The 22,177-nt window shown below is 34.8% G+C and overlaps 1 protein-coding gene across 3 annotated transcripts in view; it reads right to left on the bottom strand.

Moving 5' to 3' along the window:
• The window catches only part of scaf (scarface), a 32,731-nt gene that overhangs the window by 5,902 nt on the left and 4,652 nt on the right, over window positions 1-22,177 (bottom strand). Inside the window, exons 1-3 of one of the 3 annotated variants that reach the window (XM_070284235.1) lie at window positions 21,040-21,475; window positions 4,676-5,037; window positions 1,943-2,116 (exon numbers count right to left, since the gene is read on the bottom strand). In XM_070284235.1, coding sequence (XP_070140336.1) covers window positions 1,943-2,116; window positions 4,676-4,996 — 495 coding nt within the window. In that variant the 5' untranslated portion in view covers window positions 4,997-5,037; window positions 21,040-21,475. Of the gene's footprint in view, window positions 1-1,942; window positions 2,117-4,675; window positions 5,038-6,411; window positions 6,468-21,039; window positions 21,476-22,177 lie in introns of those variants that run through there. The other 2 variants (XM_017181890.3, XM_070284229.1) reach the window with 2 other exon arrangements.

Raw genomic sequence — 22,177 nt, 5'->3', positions numbered from 1 at the left:
TGTTAAGCGCTGTCAACGACTTTCCGTCAGCGACTCGCGCCCCCTTACACTGGCCTCAGACTCGACCTAGACCTTGAATCCACGACTTGAGTGTCGTTGAGTGTTGAGGTGCTCGAGCTGGTCTGTTTACTCCGAGTGCTTTGTTTTCGTGCGTGCCTTATAGCTGTGCGTTATTACAGCTCTTGGCTGTCCACAAGGCGCTAAGACGAAAGACTGGTTCAAATGAAATATGTTTGCACTATAATTATAACATGGATATAATCATAGAGCTTCCAAATCCATTATGCTCGCGGAACTCTGGGAAGAAGACTGAATTTATTTTCCACAAATGTATTCTGTCGGTTATAAGCTCTAAAACTTCATTTTGTGATTTATATAAAACTTGAAAGATGTTCTATTTTGGGGAAAATATTAAGAAAGATTACCATATTGGAGGTTGGTCAAATAGCAATTTTGGAAAGAAAATGCGCCAGAAATGCTTTTAATATTCAGATAGCACAAAAATGTTTTGTATTCCGGGCAGTCATATTATTACTACAGTCAATTAAAGTATAAATAAAATTATTTTTTCTTATATTTCGTGTACACATGGCAATCAAATACTACTTGCAATTACAGTTGAAGACAAGTTTTTAAGAAAAATAATTTTTTGTGCATCTTTAAATATAAAAATTACTATTGAAATTAAGTTTTTGTTAAAAATCAATTCTATATTGAATTTGGCTAAATTTATTATATTCAGTACGGAAAATATGATATATAAATTTATGCTACGCATCAGACAGAATTAATTAAGAATTAAAACTTTCAAGTTCTTTAAGACAAAATAATGTTTGCAGCTGGAAAACTGATTATTAGTAAACAGATTGCTACCCTAGATCGGATTTTGAGGGCAATTGTGAGATGCATATGAGTGGCTTATTGGCCACTAGTTCGTGTGCTGAGCTCAGGTTTGCTCAAGTTCAATTGTCTGACTAGCCCAATAAGAGCAAGCAATCAAGGGGCCACGGTGCCTTCGCTTGAGGACAAGAGGCATCTGCTTCACCGCAGCCTGTTCGGCTACATATTTCACTTGATGTGCTTTTTTCAGGCGAGCGTTGCATGCATCAGCGGTGTACGCAACCGACCCGTTTTGCCGGCCGCTGCTTATGCAATTACACGGGCCCGCTGTAAATCTGAGATCTCTCTGCATTTTATTACCTCTCAGCTTCTCTCTTACTACTACTTACGTAGACTTGTACAGATTTTCATGCATATTTTTCCTTCGGTAGGCCCAATTTCACACTTTTCTGGGTCGCATGCGTGAGAGTAAGGCATTACTTTTAGGTTCAACCGCATTCCAGTTTGATTGGTGCCTGATGGCGTCAAGTTCGTTGCCGGTACCACCAGCCTGCTTCGAATTAATACCTCGCCCTGTGGCAATGTCATTCCAGTACGGGTCTCTGCTTCATTTGCCACTTGGAAAACAAGGCCCGAGCCTAGTCGCCACGCAAGCAAAACGAGATCATAACATTCCCAACAGCACCGAAAACTCGTCGTTCGTCTGAGACTCCCAGAGCACGGCCATTCGGCATTGTCGGAGAATCCCAAGTTAGAAATTAGAGCACCGATTAAAACAAATTGTGTGCTAATAAGCTGTCCGAGTTTCGATTGTCTTGGATTCAATCGGGGTTTCCCCATGCGCTTGTGAAACACGCTGTGATGTTGCGGTCGGGTCTTATTCCGATTCCGGCGAACCAAGCTGCATTAGCTGTGGTCGCTTTGTTTGCGGCACTGCTCTCGCAATTGGAACATCAAAGCGTTATTATGCAGACAATTTTGATGGTATTATGGTATGTAAGACGATTAACAGGGCGAACTCTGTGTACTAATGATGCCGAGTCTGTGCTCTGAGGGTCCCAACCAATGTGGTTGGATGCCATTTGGTTGGCTGTGAACTTACCCCTTGCTTTTTAACGTAGTTGATTGCACTAATTTCCCCGCGGCGGCAGTCCTCAGGGGCCACACAATCTGAGTCGCGTGGACAGGACGCAGGCGTCACTGGAGCTGGGGTCGTTGATGTTGTGGTCTCTTGTGCTCGATAGGTGCAGCATATGTCAGTTTCCGGCTCGCAGTTCTGCAAATGATGATAAGAGAGTGGCAAAGTTATTTCTTTACCTTAAGCGTTTGCCTTAAGGCCTAGCAGGCGACCCAAAATTGTATAGTTAGTCCCCCAGTTAGTGGTAGCTGGCCGATTCGGAAACAAATGCAGTCGCCACAAAGTCGCACCTCAGCGCCAATGGTTGTGATTTCTGTCGTCTTGGCCGAAAGGTCACCAATGGTCAGCCACTTGCACAAATGATGTGCTATAAAGTGTCCGGCAAGATGCCAGATGCCACCACCAGCGGCAGTGGTTAGCAATTATATTGCCAATGCTTTTGCATTTGCATTGAACTCTGTCGCAGTCGAATTGGCGGACCTTTGCTAAGATCTGGCTAATTTTTTTGTTCACACTGTCAAATACTATCTGTTGATCACCTGGCATTTAGCATGCGGACAATTACAAATTAATAACTTCGTCTGTCTGCGGCCAGAGATCAAAAGTCGAAACAGTAGCTGGAGGCGGAGTCGCCTTGACGATTTTGCAGTTCAATAATCGAATAAGCAGTTCTTCTTCAAGTACAGTTGCCACGAAATTGACATCACTCTACGGAAAAAGCGATTGGCTAACCAGTTCCCCAAACTGGCATTCCATATATCAATCAGCGTCTGAGTTTTACAAATTAAAGAGGCCAATTCCTCTTATTTATGTCTGCTTTTATGTCTCTCAGAACGAGAAAATCTGAAATCGGAAGCCCATTTGAATGTTTTTGAGATTGTTCTAAAGCACGACCTTGACTAATGAAGAGCTTCGGCCCGGCCTGAGACAAGCATGCTAAATGGGTACTAAATATCACGGATACATTTATCCAGCAATCATGTCGGCTTTGCATAGCGCAATACAAGCTCCAGCTGTCTTCTAAAGTGCTTCAATCTTGCTTTGGTGTCTAGGTTAATTTGAAACACATACATGTGAATATACGCATACGTGGCATTCAATTATGTTAATGTCTTGGGTATTAGAATTGGTTTGGTTGGATCTTTAAATCAAATGATTTCAGCGGCATTCGTCAGAGCCGGAGCTATGTATTGTGGGCATTTTGAAAGTGACTCACGGGTTGATAAACCTATCAGCAAGCGGAAAAATTCCCAGCAATAGCCACGCAAATTGAGCACCGGTTTTTAGCATCATCGGAATGGGAAAAGGAAATATTAAGTTTTTTGATTTGTTTGCGTTTTTTAATTGTTCAAGCGCGCGGTACTGGTATCGTACTTTGCATCCGTTTCGCTAATTATTCTCATGTACAATTATTCAGAGAGCTTCGAATATTTACTCAAGCTAGGCAAAAATTCGTTTGTCTGTATCTGTATCCCAAAATTGTCTCTATCTTTCGTATCTGTCGTATTTAATCAGACTCGCACAAGTCAATGAATACCTATATTAGATATATGTACATGGGTACTACGAAAATCCCTTTTACTCAAATTTCGTCTCAAGTTCGAGCTTCCATGTCCATAAATTTAGTTTAATATGTAATTAACTCACAATAAAATAATTCAACATTATACACGTTACGTTATTACAATTAAAATTAAAGTAATTGCCTATTACAAAATTCTGCGAAATTATTCCATTATTATTTTTATTATGTAGCAAAACTCTTTAATGTCTTTGACTGAGAGAAAAGAAGCAACGAAAAGACAAAACAAATGTTGTATATTTATACATATATGTAAGTATGTACTCACTATGCTTCTTAATGATTTTAAATTTCGTGACTAAGGGCAAAGCTTCTGTAGTTTTTATAAGAAAAGGAAAAAAATTACCATAACACTACGCATAATTTAAATGAAGATAAAGGACATGGTTTTAAGATAAAAATTGAAGAAGCGGCATTCATATAAAGTTTTTATATATTACAAATTTATTTCTATTCGAGCCACAATTTAAATGATTTGCTTCTGTAGGCTATACAAAAAATTCATTGTTTCTAAAAGTGTGTATAGGTGTAACGGTAATAATATAAACTAGATCGTTGATCTAAATGGTTTTTATTATGTGTGAGCTCGGCAGGTCCACTTTAAAAATATGCAAAACAGCGGCAACTTTTTTTTTACTTTACATTAATTTCTTTCGGACGCAAATGCGAGGGCAATTAAGCATGAACTTCGTTTTTTATTCGACTGGGTGGACTTACGAAATGCCCGACTGCTATGATCTGGCCAGCACGTACACATGTGTGTGGGCTGGTATTTCTTCGCTTTGATAATGACAAACCGGAAAATAACGGTAACTGTGCCAATCGCTCCAAAGGTAAAACCCAACAACGACAGCAACCAACAACAGACTGAAACTCCGACATCAATATATTTCGCGTTATCACCCCAGACGGGCTTTTAATTTTTTAATTTTAGACCTCTGTCGACGGGCCGAAACGGATCTAACCCAATGACGCTAATGGGGGACTGGAGACCGCTGCCAAACTTTTATCGTTCCGAGCAAGACCTAAACCAATATCCCATTATGCAGTAGACAATTGCATAATTTCACCAATTTCACCAAACTAAATGTACCACCGGAGTGGCAGTTCCTTACCTGGATCCTGGGCAGCTGCTGGCTGAAGAAGCCCTTCACGCACTGACTCTGGCGCACACACTGCTGGCCGGGACTGCACTTCAAATATTCCTTGGGCGGCAGGTACGTGGGCCCCTGGAAGGGCGAGGCTTGCCGACTGATAATGGCGTGGTTAAGGAAGACATTCGACGTGGGGTTGACGGAGTGATGCGTCTCCCTGTGCTCCTTCACACCGTTTTGGTACTGACCGTTCAGGAACATGTTGCCCTGGTAGTCTGCGTTGGCCAATTCCAGCACTGCTAAGGAAAATACTAGCACAAGTTGCTTCCGAAACCGCGACATGGTGGTTGCTTTGCGATTGCTCTTAAGTTAATGTTGGGAACCTGTTGAATGCACCAGATGACCAGACATAATTACAATAATTATAATGATCCTTTTATCCCTAAAAGCTATATCCGCCACATTTATAATTATAAATTATAATTAGTAACTTATTTTGGACTAAATGAGGAGTAAGTTTACAAATGAGCATTTTTAAACAAAAATATTCAGGGCACTTCTTTTGCGAGTTATCTAAGCGATCGGATCCGGATGTGCCTGAATGGCTGGATTATTTCGAGTCGGGCTGAGTCCCATGCTCGTTAATCGTCAACCTGATTGCAGAGGATGCCCCACAAGTGAGGGCTAATTTGCATGTGGCCATAAACAAACTCCTAACTGGAACGAATGTGTTCTTTCTCGAAGCCTGAGCTAAGAGGTAAGCCGTCTCAGCTTCATGCCGAAATACGGGATGCGTTCCAATGTGTGACTCAACGCTAAAAATAGTTGAATAGCCGCAATCCGCTCCAATCCATAGAAGAAATAAATTAATTTCTAAAAATATACATACATTTGTACGTTCGTATGTATGTAGGTGTATGGGGCTAAATTGCTGGTTTTTACCAAAAAAATTTGCATAAAATATTTTAGACTTCTTTGAGCCGTTTGAGTGACTATTAATTTTGTTTTGCGACTTAGAAATTTCTGCGAATTTCTACTTTCTATTTCAGGAGCTCAGAATTTATGAACCTTTATCACAAATGATATTTGGCCCGCGGCTATCATAAGCATTCATTGACACACAAATCAATGGTGTGTGGGACTTGGCAAGGAGAGTTTGTATCACTGTTTTATTAACCTTTGGTTGTTCTATGCAGCCGTTGCCGCTGTTGTTTTTGATTTTCACATAAATTCAACTTAAAATGTTTGTCTTTGCGCAATCGGCAGCATTGGAACGAAACACAGTACAGAAAACAAACCGAGACTGCAAAGTTCAGATTGCATCTCCTACAATAGGCATCCAGCATACTAAATACAATGCACAATGCAACCAGACCCATGTGAGATCCGAAACAGCTAGGGATACTGACATGGGGCGGGCTGGCTGACAGACGAATGGAGGCAGGGACTCGGAATACATTTAGCGGCGACAATTGCAACCGAATCAATGGAACTATCCATCAATCCATCAGCGGAAAATAAATTCAATTTACAACTACAATGCCACTGTGACTGCACGACTGTTGCCCAGTTGCCCAGTTGCTACACTGCCAACGTATCCTGTGGCATGCGTGTCCTTGTAGTTCTTTGGCTTTGCACTTGGTCACTGGCCGGTTGGTCGATGGGGAACTTCGGGCTCGAAGCAGTTCCATTTGGAAATCTGGGATATGACACCGCGAAAAATAACTAACACTGCCACCACCAGGAAAGTGTCTTACACTAAGAGAATCCGAGATATTTCAGAACCGAACTAACGCACGTACGAACAACTTGAATATGATTGTGAATATTTATCGAAGTTCGCCTGTTTTATATGTGCCCAGCAAAGCTGGCTAGCGAGGCGTCACCGCGGCAGCGGCGCATTCGCCAACGGTGGAGCAGCAACAATACAATCCGTTGGCAGCGGCTACGTCAGCATCAGAAACCTCGGCCGCCGAAGATGCGAGCGAGAAAATAAGTGGGACTGGCAACCGCGCAGTCAGCTCAGTTGACGCTGGCAGACGAGTCAACGCCAACGCCGAAGTCGGCGCCAAGTGGACGCCGATGCTGGTGCTGATGCTGGTGCTGATGCTGGTGCTGGTGCTGATGCGAGCGGTGGCTCTCGCATGCTCACTTTCGCTTCGGGTCTCGGAACTGTGTGAGAAGCGGATCTTGATCTTGGCGCGGGCGGGTTCACCTGCCTCGGCTGGTCTGACGAATCTTGGGCTCTCGCTTGGCATTCTTGACTCAACTTCGGCTTAATTTCGCATTTTTTTTGTCTTAAGCGTTTCAGGGGTTTTACATTTTTATTAGTGCTATTTTTGTCTGTTTCGGGCGTTCTTCCTAATGGATTGATGGAAGTTGGCTAGCTTTGAAATTGGATTTTAATTTAGCAAGAATGGCTGAAATTTCCGGATCCAGTTGCGAAAAATGTATAACAAACTAATTCAAGGGCCAAATCTCTAAGTGAGAAACTTTATATTGGTAATCCGTGCTACATTCTACAAGCTACTGCTTGACTTTGCTGGTTTGTGTTTGATATGACCAATATACATATATACCAGACAAGTATCAGATATAAAGAGTCTGCTAATGAAAAAGAATAAATTAAAAACAATTTTATATGGGGTGTATTACTCAGAGAGATGGTAATAATCAGTTATCTATAATATGTACTGTAAAAAACAGATTTTGGCAAACAAGAAAAAGATTTCATTTGGGAAAGGCCGCCAAAATCTTGTTCTTTAAGTATCTTTTGAACTAAAATTCGGATTGTGATGATTGATGTATTATAAAAAGCATTTCAGAGCCAGAATATAACCGCGCGTCAGAAACATAGGATTTTGCAAACCTGGCCATATTAATTTTGAAAAAATCTAATTCTTACTTTTTCTGAACAAAAATATTTTTCTGAAGGTCAAGTATTCCATAGGACAATCGCAAGCTGATTCTGGGTGTACATATTAATGCTAGGCAAAATCGATATCAATATCGAGTCTTTCTATTATGGTCGATTCATCGATTCGTTTTTTAAAACAATCTATGAACCTAAAACTGTAAATAAGCTAGTTTGTGGCAGCCAATACACGTGGTTAATAGAATTTAGATTTATTTTTTCGTTTTACATAAACAAAAAAAAAACGAACGTACGTTCGTACGCTTTAAGTGCAAAAAAAAATATAAAAAAAATGTTTTCCGAAACTTTTTTTTTGCCATTCGATAGTATTTTGTTAGCTCTTTGCTTAGTGTAAATGATGGGCTTCGTTGAGTTTTCATTTTCATAATATTGCCAAAAAACATGCGGTCGCGAACGTACGAAAAATGGAAGTCGACTTTGGCTTAATCTAGTAAAATGAAGAAATCTGCGAATTGGGACGGAATATTCTAAAGCAATAACTTTACTTTTAAAATAGAATCATGTAGCTTTCTATTGAGTCCTTTCCCAAAGAAATATCTCCATTGGTTTTTTTTAAATTGAATTAAGTACCGGTCGCGAACATACGGGTCGCGAACGTACGATTTTTCCAACATAGAAAAAAAAAATAAAATTTAGTTAAACCTTTTTTTTATTTAAGGAAATATGAAGTTATTCATAAAAATTTAGTGCTAAACAAAAAATAAGCAACATGCTGTATTTGTTTAATTTTTTTTTAAATACTACTTTTTTATGAATATCTTCATATTTCTTTAAGGGGGTCTTCTCATTGGGCAACTTTTTTTTTTCGATTTTTTTTTTTGCATTTATTTATAGCTTGGGATGGTGTGTATATGTCCCCAAAAGGATTTTTAGAAATTCGAAATTCTTTTTTGTGAAGCAAGTTCTTCGCAAAATGAGCTTTTTTCAAACTTCAAACGCGTTTATCTCGAAACCACGTTTTTCGAACTGGCGGCCATGATATCTCCAGTTCAACTGAACCGATTTTCATGAAACAAAGTGAAATCGACGCAGTATTGTCACCATTTTCGGCTGACGGAACAGATTAAAAAAAAAAATTTTTTTCTATTTTTTTTTTTTTTTAAATTTTTTTCTATTTTTTTTTTACACTAAACTACAAAAAAAACGTCCGAAATCGATTTTTTTTTTGAATGGCCGCCATTTTGTTTTAAAAATTTAAAAAAAAAATCTGTTCCGTCAGCCGAAAATGACATCTATTCTGATTATAACCCCGTTCTTATTTTTCATTTCGGACGCTCTGGAGACCCTGAATCGTGGCCGCCAGGACGACACCTTTTTTATCGACCACCAAGTTTGAAGTCTCATTACTCTTAGAACAACCCTCGTATCGAGGCAAGAACAACTTTTTTAGTTACTTTGAACATTTTTGAATACAATAAATAAAAAAAGTTTTCAATTATTCTTTGCGTTTTCAAATAAGAATTTTTTTAAAAAGGGTCCAAAAAACGGCTTTTGAATGAGAAGACCCCCTTAAATAAATAATGGGCTGTCTAAACTGTGTTTAATTTACACATTTTTACTTTTGTCCTTTATCTTAGCCATCTAAACATATTTATATGCTTGTTAAACAAAAAAAAAATATAAAAGTTAAAAAAAAAATACTCACGGTCGCGAACGTACGCTACTTTGAAAATCAATATAAAATCAATGGTTAGTAGTAACTAAGAAGTTTTTATATATTTCAAATAGTACTACCGAAATGACTTTAGACAAGAGGTTTTATCTACCTGCTTGCACTTATCGCAAAGCAATGACAAAAACATGATGTTTTGGGTCGCGAACGTACGATTTAAACATAGATAAGAAGTAAACTTAAAATTAACAGTTAATTGAACAATATTTCGCTCTCTTTTGAATTTTTCTATTCTTATTAGATTGTAATAAAGAGATTTGGTAGAAAAAGTTCCAACATAACATACGTTTTCCTTGCGAAATAAATTAAAATAAACATGCCTTTAAAAGTAGTAAGAAGTGAAAAAAAAACATTTTTTCACTTTTCAGGCTAATTTCTTCCAGAAAACAACTGAGATATGATATGGATCCATTGTATTATGAAAATTTGGACATTTCTTTATGACAATACACCGAAAGAAACCAGGATTACGAAGATTTTTTTTTCGGCCGTGGTTTACCTTTTGGCGGATATGCCCATATATGATTAAGATTATCGAATCTTAATTTTCTTTATCTTATTCTTAGGCATTTATTTCGTTTATTTTTATTGAAATTCTTTATTTTCTAAAAGATCGAAAAAATTAATGCATTGAGAACCGATTTTTTTTCCATTTCTCGTACATATTATGTACATCTAGCATTGTTAATTTTTTGGCGACTAAAATTACAATAATTATACAATACTCGTTGAAAACGAAAAATGGTCCTTGGTTTTTCGAAATCGTAAGACTTTTTCGATTTGTAAAACGTGCACCTTTGTCTGGCCGGAATGAAAAGAAAATGGCTTTTTTTATATGCAATCAGACCAATCAGATATTTATTTGAAGAAAACAAAAAAAGGAAGCTCACTTAAGTACACCGAAGTTTGTATACCCTTGCAGTTTGCAATTGAATCATTAAGAACCGAGCCATTCTGGTCAAATCAATTAACAGTATAAAAGGAAATATATAAAAGTTGTATATTTATACATAGCACATAGTAATATGGCTTTGATCAAATTAAAGAAAAAGTTTATTCGTATAAAAAAATATATAGTTTTGATTTAAATATCTAATATAATAAACATTATAAATTGAAATGATGGAAAACACACATAACAAAGTTTCATTACATTTTACATATACTTAATATGTTTACAGTTTGACAGTTACAGTTTTACATTCCCAGCTTTACATTTTCTTTACATCTATATATCGTTTCTATGGCAGCTATATGATATAGTTGTCCGATTTTCATAAAATATATACCAAAATAAAAATAATAAAAAAAAAGCATATATCAGAGTAGATAAAAATAAGTGGAAAAATAACGAAGTAATAATTTTGTTCTAACATATATAACAGTGGGAGCATCCAGAAGGCTATATGCTAAGTTTTATTCAGATAGCTTTAAAACTGAGGGACAAGTTTGCATAGAAACAGACAAACGGACATGGCTAGATCGTCTCGGCTGTTGATGCTGATCAAGAATATATACTTTATAGGGTCGGAAAGGTCTCCTTCCTTTATATTTGATTAATTAAGTAAGATATTAAATCCATCATACACTTAAGACACATACCCGTTGTCTTCTGAACTTGACAGAGGGTAAAAATATATTTTCAGTGACTTTGAAAGAGGTAAATTAATAACTTATTTTACCCTTGCAGGGTATTACGACTATACTTTATAGCTGCCATAGGAACGATCTGTAGATATAGAGAAACTGTAAAGATGGGAATGTAAAACTGTAACTATCAAACTGTAAGCATACGTATAAATAAGATGTAATGAAACCCTGTTTTGTTTGTGTATTCAGCATTTAAATTAATAATATAAATATCAAAACCAAATTATTATATGCCTTGTATATATATTTCCTTTTATTTATTTTTTTTTTGTCATTTTAACAGAATGGCTCAATTCTTAATGATCCAATTGCAATCTGCAAGGGTATACAAGCTTCGGTGTGCCGAAGTTTTTAACATATTGGTTTTAAACATATTGGAAGACTATATCATATAGGTGCTAAAGAAACAATCGGTACATATTTTCATCTACTTCGATGTTTTGAATTATTTTTGAAATGTTATCAAAACCAAATTATTATGTGATATGTATAACTTTTATATATTTCCTTTTTTCTATTTATTTGATCAGAATGGGTCGGTTCTTAATGATCCAGTTGCAAACTGCAAGGGTATACAAGTTTTGGTATAAGAAACGAACATTACCGCATGACAATTTAAAATTTGGTTTACATAAATAATCTATGGCTTTTCGCTGAAATCAGTGTATCAGCAGCTTGCAGCGAAAGTGACTTCTGTATTTGTCACGTGCAAATATCTTAATTTCTTTACATTTCCAGAATTCGAACAAATGTTTAAAATCAACACTTGCACCAATGATAGACCTAGGGAAAACTATTTAACATTTATAAAAAAATATAAAAAATATATTATAGGTTTTTTTTTTACTTTGAATGCGTATAATTGCCAAGTTTGACATAAAATAAATGACCATATATAAAAACATTCCGGTAACAAAACAATTTAAAAAACAGTAAACAAAAAAGCAAAAAACGAAAACATACGATTTTGGCCAAATCGAAAAAGAATAGAGAAAACCGGAGCAGGACTGAAAACTTTATATGGTTGGAAGTGCCTTCTTTTAATGCGTTAAAAACTTCTGTCTTAAAAAAATAATAAAATTACGATTTTTTATAAAGTTTGAAAAAGATTTCCAAACTGACTTTCTTACCTCACAATAAACTATGACTTGCCGAACATAGATGTAAATCAAAGCGAAGGCTAGAAAGTGCCATCAAACTGCTGAAGCTTTCATACAAAGCCCTTTATACAAAGTAGTCCAACTAAGCACTTGTGACACATACTGTGCACAGTGGTTCAGGAAGCCAAATGTAAAGAAAAATTTTTTTGAAATTATTTAATTTTTAGCGCGAAAATAATTGTTTTACGTTGTTACAACTAGGACTTATTACCTAAGTTCCGATTTATGAAAAAGGCACCATACGAGTTAAAATATTATAAATAAAGCTGAAAAATAATAAACAAAGAAATACTTAAATGTTGTGGCGAAAGTGTCTTGAGGTACTCAAGTGGTGTTTTCATTTTTTTTAATTTTTCCAATTTTTTTATTTGATCAAAACTGGAAGTCTAAATCCCGATTTTTTAATAAACAAGTAACTTAATTTGTTAATTAAAAAATTGATTAAAATTTTAAATTAAAATAGCTTGACGTGAGTATTTGTAGAATTAGTTAAGAGGGGGTGCATTCGATGCAAAAATGCCCACTTTTCAAGAAAATGTTGTGGCGAAACGGCTAAAGTTAGCTCAATGAACTAAATACCATATAATAACACATTTAAACAATTTTTAATATTTTTTGTATTGAAAACTATTTAGAGGTAGAGGATTTATAGGGTATCTCCCGAGTCGCCTCCAAAAAAATTGTTTTGCGGTGTACATCTTAACAGTCCACAGAATCTTCCGATCTAAAAATAGTATACCTCATTCATTATTTTTACACTTTTTTCCCGATTTTTTATAAAAATTGGAAGCCAAAACCCCGACTAAAAAATTAAGTTAATTTGTTAAATAAAAATTATAATAAAATTAAAAAAGGCTCGACGTGAGTACCTGTAGAATTACCTAAAGAAGTAATGTTCCAAATTTCAAACCGATTGGTTCAGTAAATTTTGAGTTATCGTGTACACGTACACCGATTTTCAAAATGGCATTTTTCAGGAGAGCGCTTTAAACTTGGTTCAACTCTGCAAAAGTTCGATGGACATCAAATTCTTAAGATATTGAGCCTTTAAAATAAAAAATAAAAAAAAATTACGAGAAAAAATTATTGAATACGTTTGGACGTGTAATAAAAACTCTGAACTTATATTAAAAACAGTGTAATTAAATTTAAAAACAATGAAATTAAATTAAACCTAAATTAGTAAAGGAAAATCTGAAAGTAAAACAAAAAAAAAAAAAGGTACGTACTCAATTATTAGTAGCAAGTTATTAAATTTTTCCATTTAAAAAAAAAAAATAAACTGAGCAATCAACAAAAGTAATTTTTGTTGCGACCTATTTACTGATGACAGCCTAGCACTTGCCCATGTTAATTTCATCAGTAATTTGTATGGACTGTCATCGATGATTCATCAACAACAACAACAAAATATATATATGTATATCCAAATTTTGGTAAATAAAATTTTACATTTGTATATGATCACTGTGCACTGTACTGTTTCTCCTCCATTACTCGAAATATAAATAAATGAAATGAGTTGCAAAATTAGAGGATTTTGGTCTGGAATAAGCTGTTACCAAATGTTGCCTTGCCCTCCTTTTGGGATGGTAACTGATGTATGAATATATGCATGTAGATATGTACATATGTAGGTATGTATGTACGAAAGCACAACATTCTCCAAATACGTAGCTATTCAATACCACGGCCTTGCATGATAACCGTATCAAAAGGCGGTGCGCATGAGGTCAGTACACATAACGAAACTACTGCACGGGGATCATTTTGAGAAATTAACAATACACATTTTAAAAACTGTTATTGACTTAAAAGCAGGGCTGGAAAGTTTTTTTATTTTTAAGCCAAAAAATCAAATACGATAAATGTACATACTATGTACATACAAAGAGAATAAAGCACCACATAAAACAAGTACTTACATACAATGTAGAAGAGCTAAAGTCGAGTTTGACCGACCTTGAAATACCCGGTACCAAAAGCAATGTGGGTGAAATTAAAAAGAACATGGATATGGAAATGAAGGTAAATGTTGCTAGAAACGATTTGTTTTGTTGCTAGCGACATACACGCAACGTATACCTTTCCGGGGTATAATAAATTCAGTCAGAAGTTTGCAACGCAGTGAAGGGGACATTTCCGACCCTTAAAGTATATATATTCTTCTGAATACTCTCACTGCTATATATGTTGGAACGGGCCGGATCGGACGACTATATCATATAGCTGGCATAAAAATTATCGACACAATAAAGAAAAAAAATATTATAACTTGGCTTTTTTTCAACATTTTTGCATAATTTTTGTGATATGGCCATTTTTTATTATTTTAGAATTTCGGTTTTAATTTTATGAAAACCGTACGACTATAACTTATAAGTACCATAAAAACGATCGGTAGATGTACAGAAAAATGTAAAGCTGCGAGTGGAAACCTGTAACTGTCACACTGTAAATATAATTATATAAAATACTAGTAAATAACTAGTAAGTAAAAAACGTTCTGTAAATTTATGAAGTAAAAATACAAATTTTAAAGTTACATGTGCTTGGATTTCTATGCTCAAAAAAATATTTTATAATTTTCACAGTTCAACTTACCAGCTTAAAGACAAATGCTGGTTTCCAATTGAAATGTTAGGAAACGAATAACTTTTTTTTTTGTAAAACCATGGAAATCGGTTGGTGCGTTCTGGAGTTATGTATATGATCTGGGTCTATAGGCAGAATGGTTAATTTAACCCCAAATCCGCATAATTTACACAGTTCAACTCACCACCTTTTCTGTTGCAATTATTCTTCACAAAATTTGTTTTGTTTTGTTTCATAAAATAAACTGAGTAGAGAATTATGGCATGCTATGTGTCAGTGTTGGCGCTTTATGGAAAAATGACTTTCCCGCTTTTCTGTTGCAATTTTTCCTGAATTTTCTTTACTGCAAAAATCACAAATTCCGAGACCTTTCCAACGAATGCAAACCCGTGGAAATCGGTTCGTGCGTTCTGGAGTTATAGGATCCCCGCAGAAAACTCGACTTATTTTTATATAATAGATAATTAGCTTTTTTTGTGTATTCTAGAGGACCCGGCCACGCCTTGCTGTGGCTAACAAATGAGTATATTAAAAAGTTCTTAGTAAATAACATGTGACACTTAAACCTATGAATGAGGTAGGTAAGGCAGATAGTCTTAAATCTTTAAGAGTAATATTTATTATTTTGAATTATAAATACTTTTAATTTCAATTGAATTTTTGGTTAACCTGTCTTTAGCCAACACAATTAGATTCTACGGTGTCCCTACACGTGAAAATGCAACATAGAAAAAACATAGATTTTCCAAATGTAAACCACAAATGGACATTTGACCTTGAGACTTATTTATAGACACGGCAAAAGCTAAACGAATTGGAAACTATATCCTTTTGAAGGGTATAGTAGAATCTGACGGTATCATTGGAATACGTGGCAACAGGACTACTGTTCCTTTAAACTTCCCAGGTTAAAATGATTGCTTCAAGTATATTTCCGATGATATTTTTGATGACCAAACGCGTACCGTTGCATAATTGAGGTGCATTATGGATTATCGAAGATAATGTGGTGGCATTCCAGGTATATCTAGTGAATTAAAAAATTCTGTTGGAAAATTTACACTTTGCTAATGCGGTGTGTAACCTTTAATGGAATCTCTAATTAATTCGCTGGTATCATAATATTATAGAATTAGGACTGCTCGGCAATGACTCACAACTGTCCAAAAATCTTGAAATCATTAATCTCGCCTGATCTTAATCGCAAGTCGGATCTAAAGCCGGCTTCAGGCATAGTGAACTAAAAATTCACAGCGAATACTTATACTATATATATATATTTAGACATGTGTACTAATATATACCAATAAACCAAATAAACATACGTACATATATACATATGTTATATGTACATATATTCTTGATAAGCATTACCGTCCTAGTCGCCCGTCTACTATACCATAATGCGAAAAAACAAACTTTTAATATAACATTTTTGCATTGAATGCATATGCATAAAATATACAAGGTATATGAAAATATTTATTATATGCATAATATATACAAATATGCAAAATAAAAACATTTCAAAATATTTAATAAAAGCTATTCGTAACTATTCCAAGAAGAAGAATACATCAAACGAAAGGTATTAAAATGTAGATTAATTATACATACATATATGCCAATCTTTTAAATATCCGTTTAAAAGTTATTTAATTTAACTTTTATTTCCAATTTTTAAAATAATAGTTATTCGACAGTTTTTGTTTTTAAATTTCGAGATGCAAAATTGACTTACTAAAACAGTTGTCATTCAGTCTGAAAAAAAACGTTCTGTAAATTTATGAAGTAAAAATACAAATTTTAAAGTTACATGTGCTTGGCTTTCTATGCTCAAAAAAATATTTTACCACTAGGCTTCGGTTTCCTGTTGGCTTAAGAATTTAATGAAAACGTTTAATACCGAAACGAAATTAGTGGAATTTGCATAAAATTTAAAACAAGTTGTCCCCCCTCATTTACATTATGAATTAAAAGCATTTATAACCGCGGTTAACAGTATAGACATATGTAAAAAAAAAAAGATCTTGTGCTTAAAATCCCAAAAAATTTGAAAAAGTAGAAACAAGGAAAATATTCTCCTTTTCCATAATTAAAATACATACATACATTCATATAAAGGAATTCACAATTATATTATTTTTAAAATTGATAATGTTAAAATATTAAATGCATAACCGAAAATAGACCATCTATATTTTCACGTATCTTAATAAAAAATTTGTATATATTCTGACTTGATTTTGGCCGCAACTGTAAACAAAAAAAAATAATAAAAATAAATATATATGTATATATATATATATATGTATCGATTATACTAATTTTTGATTTCTATGCAAATTTGATCAGAATTTGGGCGGCACTTAATGACAAAAGCAAATGTATTCTAATAATGGGGAAACTTAAATGCAGAACAAGTATAATTCAGAAATCTGCTTTATTAAATTCCAATTTAAAGTCATGGCCTCATTAGAAATTATAACGGCTTCGGCGTCTTTTTTGTTATTTTTCATGCAATTTGTTAAGCTTAACTGTCGGATTGCGACGTCTGATAAGATCTGTTTCGTTTGAAGTTCGACACTTGACTTGACACCATTTTAAATAAAATATTTATTTATTAAATTATTCGCCAACAGATAAACTAAACTATTAAAGCTACAGCCGTATTGGAAAATATTGAAGGATAGGGACGAACCCCAAATCCCAATTAAAGACAATCCCAACTATTCCGTAGCTCAGGCAAAAAAGTTGACCCTCAAACAGTACGAAATGTACTCCACAAAGAGGGGTACAACGCAAGAACACTTCGTAGGAAGTACTAGGCTTTTCGGGCGATTTTCCTTGTTTTGCTGGTCAACTTTTCGTGAAATTCGTCTCAGATTTTGGTGCGCACTGCGCATATAATTCCCAACTGGTTCAAACATCTCTGGTATGAGGTGAGGGTGGCCGGCCAACTCTTAGTAAGAGCAAGACTCTTTGCAATACCAAAAGTGTTAGCATTTTGTTAATAAAGACAACGACAAAAATAATAATATTATTACTATTTATTACCAATTATTTTTTACAACAAATATAAAACTATATTGCTAAAAATGCAGCAGCAACTTTTCTTAATCTACGAGCTAAAAGTGGCTTTTTAGGGCGATTTTGGGTAAAAAATTTTATGAGTGTATATTCACCGTTGTTGCTTAACAGTTTCTCCTCTACATTTATTATTACACAAGCCTTAAAATTGTAGAATACATATGTTCGTGTTTTGCTAATAAAATAGCTAAACTCTCTAAAAGTTACAGTATTGCTTGTCACTGCACACATTAACGTTATTAATTAATTATAACTCGCAGCTTCACATGTTTATCTACATCTAGCGATTGTTTCTATGGCAGCTATATGTCGTCAGACGTCTTGACAGACAGACGAACGGACAGATGGGTGGACGGACGGACGGACACGCGGACAGACAGATAGACGGACATCGCTCGATCGTCTCGACTGTAGTGTTGATCAAGAATTTATATACTTTATAGGGTCGGAAATGTCTCCTTCACTGCGTTGCCAACTTTTGACTAAAATAAAATACCCAGCCAGGGTAAAAAAAGTTTTTTGATAGTAAGCCATTTTGTCCTAAAAATCGGTGACATGACTTCTGCTAAAGCGAAAATTTCATGTGTCCGCTTGTGTCCGAAGTTACTCCTACACATCTTTATATTGCAGCCTGCGATATGTCCATATCCTTAGTTTCCCTTATACCCATGTCTGCAAAAGTAGTCATGGCATATTCTTGTTAAAATATTTGAACATAAAAATAAAGTACTCAAGGTTTAATTGATATATGGATATATATATGTCCAAATTTTGTTTTCTATATAACTGTCGTTTTAATAGCGATAGTTTTGTTTTAAGTACACACCAATTTTCTCTTAAATTTATTATATATATATATTTCAATTCACAACCCATTCCTGAAAGGCATCCAGATATTCCTGCAAACCAAAGGAAGCTGCGAAAATACTTTTACTTTTCGCAAACACGTCAGTGTCGTCAGCGTATGTAGCTGTTAGTACATCTTCTTCCGCAAATTCAGTGACTGGTGAGTGACTAGGCAAGTCCAAAGCAAAGACCAAATAGTGAGTAGGTCCTAGAACACTTCCTTGCGGAACTCCAGCTTCAATTGTCTTGACACTTGATTTATATCCATCACCCGATACGTGGAATGTGCGTTCATGTAGAAAACTTTTTACAAATAGGTACAGTTAAGGCGGGAAGAGTCGCTTCGCTTTGTACAACAGACCAGGGGGCCAGACTCTGTTAAATGCCTGTTGAATGTCCAGGAAGGCAGCTACAGCATACTCCTTCTTCTCCAAGGCTTCTAAGGCGAAGTTAACCACTCTATGCAGTTGCTCAGGAGTACCGTGCTGCAGGCGGAAACAGGCGGTTTTCCAGGCTTGAGGACCATGCTGGCCGATTTAGAAACTTTCGGAAAGTATCCAACTTCTAAAACGCCTTTGAAAACAGACACAAGGAATTGCAGGGCTTCATCAGGTAATAAACGAATTGTTATATTGTCAAGAAGATTCTCACCGGGGGTTTTTTGGGAGACATCTTGGCTACCAGAACTTTCACTTCTTCCAAGGTGACAGCGCCAGCAGGAAGGCATATTTGAAACGACGCGTCGTTTATGCACATGGGCGCGTTTTTTTGTTTTTTTTATGCATATGACTAGTAGGGGAGTATTTTATTCTCATCTACATATATGTGTCTCTAGCCTAACCTTAATCATACTGTCTGCTGTTTTTACTACCAAAGATATAAGAAAATTGGTCCAGAATTTTTAATATTTGTCAAGTCTTTATTTTTCTTTCGTATTGGTCAGTTTTATTTCACGCCATTCCTCGGGAAAATTACAATTTTTTTATTTTAGCATTATAAAGGTTTACTAGCTCTTCTTAGACGCCAGGATTTAGAGCATTAGTCGTCATACAAATCGCAAATAGTTTAGACTAAATTAGAGTTCATGTTGTCTTTTGTGCACCACAGCTCTCCGTAACAGCTGTATCTTCTCATCAAAATATTATAAAGATATGCTTGCTTGTCTGGTGTCAAATGAATCTTGTTACAATTCTTTAATTCCGTTGAAAAGTTATTGCGATTCAATTTTGATTTTCAATTTTTAAAATAATAATTGGATAAATAAAAATTGGAGAATAATTTTAATTTTCAAGTATTATTTTAACAATTGAAAATAACTGTTATAAGTTAACTTTTAAATAAAAATTTAAAAAATAATAATTATTCCATAACTTTTTTATACGAGTTGAATAATAAGAATTAAATTCCCTTTTTTTTTCTATATAAGTGGAAAATAACACCTATTTTATAATTTGTATTATAAAAATTATATATGTTACGATCCATTTGCATTTAACTTATTCATCTAGCATAACAGGTACTTTTATTGACCTTAACCGCTTTTTCTATGCCATCTTTAGGTTTACTGGTGCACATTAAATCTCAAAATATGGTGCCCTGTTGTCTTTCTTCTGAGCTTAAGTGAATTAGTAAAAGCTTTCAGCTTTTAGCAAAAGTCAGGTCTGCAACAGATCCACTATCAGAATCTATAAATCTTTAAAAAATTTCCACTTCCATAATTTGCAAATCTGAAACCTGATCTCTCCATCTGTTCCTTAAAATAGGTTCCTTTGTTGTTGGTTGTTCCGTCGCCAAAAGCCTCTCATTTGGCGTTTAAGTCACAGGCCAGAATTACATTTTCAGAGAAGTAAAAAAATTGTATTATAGCGTCTTTATCCCTTTGAAATCATTAATAGTTATTTGAGGTTCAAGATAGTATATTGACACAAAGGTCAAGTCTATTCATAGATTTTGCTAGGGCAATGTAACACTGTTAATTATATTAATTTATTTTTTAAAGTTTGATTTTTTTCCTACAGGCCATAGCAACTCCACATTAGCTTTGCCATCATTCAAATGTTTTCCAAAAAGGTTAAAATTCTCTAACTTTTTGAAACGTACATATGTCGTGTGAGAAGACTTCTGATAGGATTGCAATGTCAAAATTATCTAAAGCATAGCTGTGCCTTTTCAAAACTTAATTTAATTCATTTATTTTGTATTTGTTTTGCTTATCAGGATAGCTGGCCCTGAAGCCAGCACTATAATTTTTAATTCTGTTGGGTTTGTAAACTGTACTATAATTTTTAATAAATAAATACATAAGAGGACTTTTGTATAAATGATTTATATTTAATGCTGGCTTTCCGAAGATAGTTTTCTTTCGGGCTTTTGTTGATTTTAAAAGTTTATCCTCATTATAAGTTCATTATAATAATGAATTACTAATCGTCATTACCTTGTGGACAACCCCGATGTGCTACCTCACCGGGCAGCGGCGCCATTTTAGCCGCAGGTCTCTTGAGTGTCTGTCCGAATATCATTTAAATTGTCTGCTTTCAGCCGCCTGTGGCCTCCTGCACGTTGACCCCATCGAGAGGTTATCTCTGACCATTTGCCATTAGGCATCTGCAGTTGCGGACACAGCCACAGCTGTCCCTACCCACATACAGTGGGGTCTGTAGAGCAAACGGCGAAAATTTCCATAAAATATGTTGTGGTTTTGAACGGCTCGATGCCATATTTTATCCCAATATATTTTAAACCTGAGATTCTTCAGGGGAATAGCTTATTAAAGCGCATGACGTCCGTGTAAAACAATCTAGATTATTTTAACTAAAGTAGCTTCTAAATTTTGTGACAACATTTTCTGTTGAAGCCAGATCAATTTTATTTTAATATTTGTCCATAAAAATCGTAATTATAATGTAATAGTATATTAAATGGATATGTAGGAGAGGAGGTTGTCTGAGCATATGGGAACTATTATAGACCCATTTTCAAGTTGTTTCTAAATTGGCCGCAGATTTTTTGCCGATCCAAAACAAAATTTAGTTAAATCAATATGCAATATTCAGTTATAGAACCTTATACTAGTCGGGACAATTATTCTGACAAAACCTTGGTATGACTATTGAGCATAGCCCTGCTCAAAGTCTTCATATAACGGTGATAAAATTATGCCCAAAATAAATAAGTTATATTTAGCTCTATAGATTTCAAATTCTTTGCATTTTACCGTTACCGATCACTTTCTGCTAATATAAATGCATGCAGACATAGAATTTTAACATAAGTATTTCGGCAAACCTATTGAGAAAATGTTCCGAGGGAGTTGAGCGCGTGAAATCAAAGAACGCTTAAATTTAATAATTTAAATATTTAATACTAAAAAAAAATTAAGAATTGTTAAAATGTATCTAAATTATGTGTAGAAAGAGCGAAATTAGTTTGGTTATTAGGTATTTAATGTAGTAAAGCTAAACGAAGGAATTAAAGTAAAAGAAATTGCAAATGAGATCAATGTGTTGCGTCAAACTGTTCATTATTAAATTAACAAGTTAAAAAAACATAATGTAGAATTTGAAAACAACAGG

This window comes from Drosophila kikkawai, chromosome 2L, assembly GCF_030179895.1.
Source record: "Drosophila kikkawai strain 14028-0561.14 chromosome 2L, DkikHiC1v2, whole genome shotgun sequence".
NCBI classification, from domain to species: domain Eukaryota; kingdom Metazoa; phylum Arthropoda; class Insecta; order Diptera; family Drosophilidae; genus Drosophila; species Drosophila kikkawai.
Note: the sequence above shows the minus strand (reverse complement) of the source record. Positions and strands in the feature narration are given on the sequence as shown.